This window comes from Urtica dioica, chromosome 5, assembly GCF_054948205.1.
Source record: "Urtica dioica subsp. dioica isolate 48M chromosome 5, U.dioica_male_clone48M_v1_H2, whole genome shotgun sequence".
In the NCBI taxonomy this organism is placed as follows: Eukaryota; Viridiplantae; Streptophyta; class Magnoliopsida; order Rosales; family Urticaceae; genus Urtica; species Urtica dioica.
Window position 1 is genome coordinate 29,683,986 of NC_142760.1, and position 4,711 is coordinate 29,688,696.

The 4,711-nt window shown below is 36.2% G+C and overlaps 1 protein-coding gene across 1 annotated transcript; it reads left to right on the forward strand.

Annotated features, from left to right (window-relative positions):
• On the forward strand, positions 1-4,199 carry GUS3 (glucuronidase 3). Its single transcript, XM_089615466.1, has 9 exons — positions 1-502; positions 604-640; positions 751-934; positions 1,020-1,168; positions 1,245-1,475; positions 2,048-2,237; positions 2,324-2,449; positions 3,334-3,433; positions 3,513-4,199. The coding sequence occupies exons 1-9, from the start codon at positions 236-238 to the stop codon at positions 3,903-3,905; spliced, it is 1,677 nt and encodes a 558-aa protein (XP_089471592.1). The 5' UTR covers positions 1-235; the 3' UTR covers positions 3,906-4,199.
• Positions 4,200-4,711: the final 512 nt, after the last annotated feature.

The window sequence follows — 4,711 nt, forward strand, 5'->3', positions numbered from 1 at the left end:
CTCATTAAGAGTTGAGAGTTAATAAGACCATTATTAGACTCTCTTGATTACCCTCCAAAAAAGGTAATTTAAAAAGCCCCCAACACAAAGCCATCCTCACTAACAAACTTTTTAATGGCTTATTCTTTACCCATTTAAGAGAGAGAGAGAGAGAGAGAGAGAGAGAGAGAGAGAGAGAGAGAGAGAAGCTCACACCTTTATATATCAGAGCACATTGTTGGGACAGTGTGGGAAAATGGGTTCTTGGGTTTCTGAGTGTTCGGTAATGGGGTCTTGTTTTTGGGTGAGTTTTTTGTTGTTTAGCCTGAGCTTGGCTTCCGTGAGCTCATTGGAAGTTCAAAAAGGCAATGGTGTTGTTGAAGGAGGGACTATTTTCATTGATGGAAAAGTTGGCATTGCAAAAATTGATGATAATTTCATTTGTGCAACTTTGGATTGGTGGCCTCCGGAGAAGTGTGATTATGGGACTTGTAGTTGGGGTCACGCTTCTCTTCTCAATCTGGTACATATATATACACATACATTTTATTTTTTGGCAACACTTTCATTTGGCATAATAAAACTTTCCCTGGGTCATTATGCATTTTCTATTCTGATGTGCAGGATTTGAGCAACAATATTTTTTCAAATGCAATAAAAGGTGAGAAATCTTTTGCATGAAGGAAGAAAACATAAAAATAAAATTGTTTTGATATATATTTATTGGAGCAAGATAAAAAGTGAGAAAAAATAAATAAATTTGTGTTGCAGCTTTTTCACCATTGAAGATTAGATTAGGCGGTTCTTTGCAAGACAAGTTGAATTATGAAACAGAGGACAAGAAACAGCCTTGCACACAATTTGTTAAAAACACCTCAGAGATGTTTGGTTTCACTCAAGGGTGTTTGCCCATGAAGAGATGGGATGAACTCAACTCCTTTTTCAAGACAACTGGGTATCTATTTTCTCTCTTCCTTTTTTTTTTTTTTTTCTTTTCTTTTCATATAAGTTAGATATTCATAATTCTATGTTGACTTCAGGGCCGAGATCATTTTCGGATTGAATGCTCTCTCCGGAAGATCTATACAGAGAGACGGCTCTTCCACCGGAGCTTGGGACTATTCCAATGCCGAGTCTTTCATCCGATACACCGTCGGAAAGAGCTACAAAATCTTTGGATGGGAGCTCGGTAAACGCGATTCTCTCTGGTCTGAACTCGATTCGATCCGGTTCGATTCGTAACATTTTTGCTGTGTTTTTATCAGGGAATGAATTGAGTGGAAGTGGGGTTGGGACAAGAGTTGGAGCAGCACAATACTCCATTGACACCATTGCTCTGAAGAGCATAGTTGAGAAGATTTACACCGGAGTTGAACCGAAACCGATGGTAATAGCTCCGGGGGGTTTCTTTGATGCAAATTGGTTCAGAGAGTTTCTGGATAAGACATCAAAATCCGTGGATGTGCTGACTCACCATATTTACAATCTTGGACCAGGTTACAATGATCACAAAACACAACTCTTACTTTTTTCTTTTTTTTTTTTTCCTTTTTGGTGTAGACCATTTTTCTCTAGAAGAAATTTCATTTTGGCATAAATTCTTTCCTTAAAACTTTTAGGGAAAAAAAAGGTCCTTAAAACTTATAGAACTCTTTGTGTTTTGCAAGAATAATATAAGAATTTTTACACTGGTGACCTGGAAATTAAATTAAATTAAATTAGAGTACTAATCACACGTACATAGAAAATGCAATTTCTCATCTTTACTAACATGGTTCAGCCTTTCTTATTACAAAAAAGTAGGTAATTAGCCAACTAAAACGTTTGAGATTGCTATATAACTAACGTTTTGTAAATCTTATGTAAATAGCCACAAACATGACATGACATTTATGGTATACCCTTTTCATTGAAATAAAATAGAAGGGTATTTTCGTCAATTTACGAGTGTAAATACATGTACGTAGTTAATTACTTAATATTTACGAAACATTTACCATACAGTAATGTGGAATTGTAAATATGACTATATACTTAATGGACCCTTCTTATTGTCTCATTCTCATAGGTGTTGATACACATCTCATTGAGAAGATCTTAAACCCGTCCTATCTTGATGGCGAGGGAAACACATTCAAGAGCATCCGCGAGACTATAAAAAGCTCTTCTTCCTCGGCGGTTTCATGGGTCGGAGAGGCCGGCGGAGCTTATAACAGCGGACGAAACCTCGTGACCAATGCCTTTGTATTTAGTTTCTGGTATTTCTTTTTTATACTACTGGAAATGCAGGTCATATAATCTTCTTCTTCTTCTTGTTTAACACTTCTTGTTTGATGGGAAACAGGTATTTGGATCAGCTTGGCATGTCAGCAGTTTATGATACCAAAACATATTGCAGACAGTCACTGATTGGTGGCAACTATGGATTGCTTGACACAAACACCTTTGTCCCAAATCCAGATTATTACAGGTCTGCCTATATATAATAAATACATAAATTCATGCTGCTTATATATCAAGGATTTAAGATTGGCCATGAAAACGCCGACAAAACAAAAATTTTACAACACTGATTTTTTCCCTTTTTTTTTTGGTTGGAATTTCAAAAATTTCTTCAGCTTTCCATGAAAATTGTGTAAAAATTATAAATAAACAAAATTCACCGGATTATTGATTTTTAAATATTAATTTTTTTTAAACCTTGTTTATTGGTGTTTATTTATGTTGGTATGTGTTAGTAGTTGACAAGGTTTATTTAGGCAAATTTCGTTTATATATGTCAATTTAGGTTAATGTCAGTCTGTACTCTGTAGTCATTGACATAGTTTGTTGATATAACCGATTAAGTTTTTAAAGTGTGAAGACGAAAGTAAACCTCATGAAAATTCAAATTAAAAAATATTGAATATTCACGATTTTATTATATTTAAGAATAACCAATTCCTAAAATTAAGGAACTAATCATTCAATCACACGAATTCAATTATCCAAATAAAGAAACTACCATACTTTATTATTTTCACATGCTCGAGGTTAATTTAGGCATAAATATTTTGATTTTAATGCCATGTAGGCCCAAATTGGCTATTTAAATTAACTTATTCAAATCTTGGCTACTATTCAATTGTAATGTTTGGAGTGACATAGTTGATGATATTTTTCTAAAAAAAAAATCCCAAGAAAATTGTCGAATTCCACCGGATCATTTATTTTCACCGGAATTTTGACTATCTTCATAACAAAACAAAAGAAGTCCCCTTCATCTGCCGGAAAAATAAAAAATAAAAAAATATTAATTTAGCAATTTTTTGCAAACCATTGCTATATATAACATGATTTTTCTGAACATGGCAGCGCTCTTCTTTGGCACCGGCTGATGGGAACCAATGTGTTGAAGACAAGCTTTTCCGGGACAAAAAAGATACGCTCCTACGCTCATTGTGCGAAGCAATCCGTAAGTTTCGAGCCACGGTCTCAATGCCCTTTTTCACTCTTGAGCTAACCCGTGATTTCTCTTTCCTTTCACGTAACAGAAAGGGATCACAATTCTGCTAATCAATCTCGACAACAGCACCACCGTCCTGGGAAAAGTCGCCTTGAACAGAATAGTCAGTTCCGATAATAAGAAACAGACCAATCACAATCACAATCGCAATCACAATCACCACCGACACAGATCCCCCAAGCTGCCTCGGCTTATGAGCAGCGAGGCGTCGAGAGAGGAATATCATCTGACCCCGCAAGGCGGCGATTTGCACAGCCGAACCGTGCTTCTCAACGGGAAGGTTTTGAGTGTGGACTCGTCGTCTGGGAATATACCCGCCTTGGAGCCCATGCATTTGAACTCGTCTATACCGATCGTGGTTCGACCATATTCCATCGTGTTCGCTCACATGCCGTATTTCGCCGCCCCTGCTTGCCAGTAACTAGTTCCGGATAGTGATTTGATATAAATAAGACTGATTGATTGATTGATTCATTGATTCAATTCAAAATGTACTGATCAATTTTTCACAATAGAGAAGAAACCCAAGAGTTTTCAATAGTATTACCAACCCTTTTATTTTTCTTCTTTCTTATCAGCTGAAGAAACGAGAACCATAGCTATATTGTTTCTGTGAAAATAGCACCCGAGAAGGTTATGAGAATACTTGGAAGCTTGGAAAAGCTTTTGTAAAGTAAAATAATACTTGGAAATCTGATATCCATCAAATAATAATTCTCTCATTTAGTCTCGTGTATGTACATATCTAAATTCTGATATAGTTCTTGTTAGAGTAAACAAGGAAATAACCACAAATCACATGCAAATCAGACAATTAAAACAAGAACAAAAATAACTTCCTGCGCAAGCAATCTAGAGTGATTGAGCGCCAAGAACAAAAAAGAATAAAGAGATGACATGAGGAATATATCCTGGTTCAGATCGATGTGATCCTAATCTAGTCATGGAACGAGAACCCTATTGTAATCCACTAGCTTCAAGCAATTACACAGAAGTCTTTTTACAGTCGAGAAATCCCCAAAGAAACCCCTACGCTTGATCACAGGTCGATCAATGCTTATTACAATTCGCACTAGTGTTTCCAAATAAACAATCTCACAATGTTCTTCACTCTCGGATCTCACGATCTCTCAAACGCTCTCTCAAAGTCTGTTTCTTTCTCTGGATTCTCTTGTGAATGCCAAAACTGTCTGAGAGTAAATGCTTGCTAAGATGCTGCAACATTTA

Bases quoted from the DNA above. Each gene is read 5' to 3' on its own strand.
- GUS3 (XM_089615466.1), top strand. From the start codon at position 236: ATGGGTTCTTGGGTTTCTGAGTGTTCGGTAATGGGGTCTTGTTTTTGG. The intron at 935-1,019 runs GTATCTATTTTC...TGTTGACTTCAG, and splicing joins TCCTTTTTCAAGACAACTGG to GGCCGAGATCATTTTCGGAT. The intron at 1,476-2,047 runs GTTACAATGATC...TCATTCTCATAG, and splicing joins TATTTACAATCTTGGACCAG to GTGTTGATACACATCTCATT.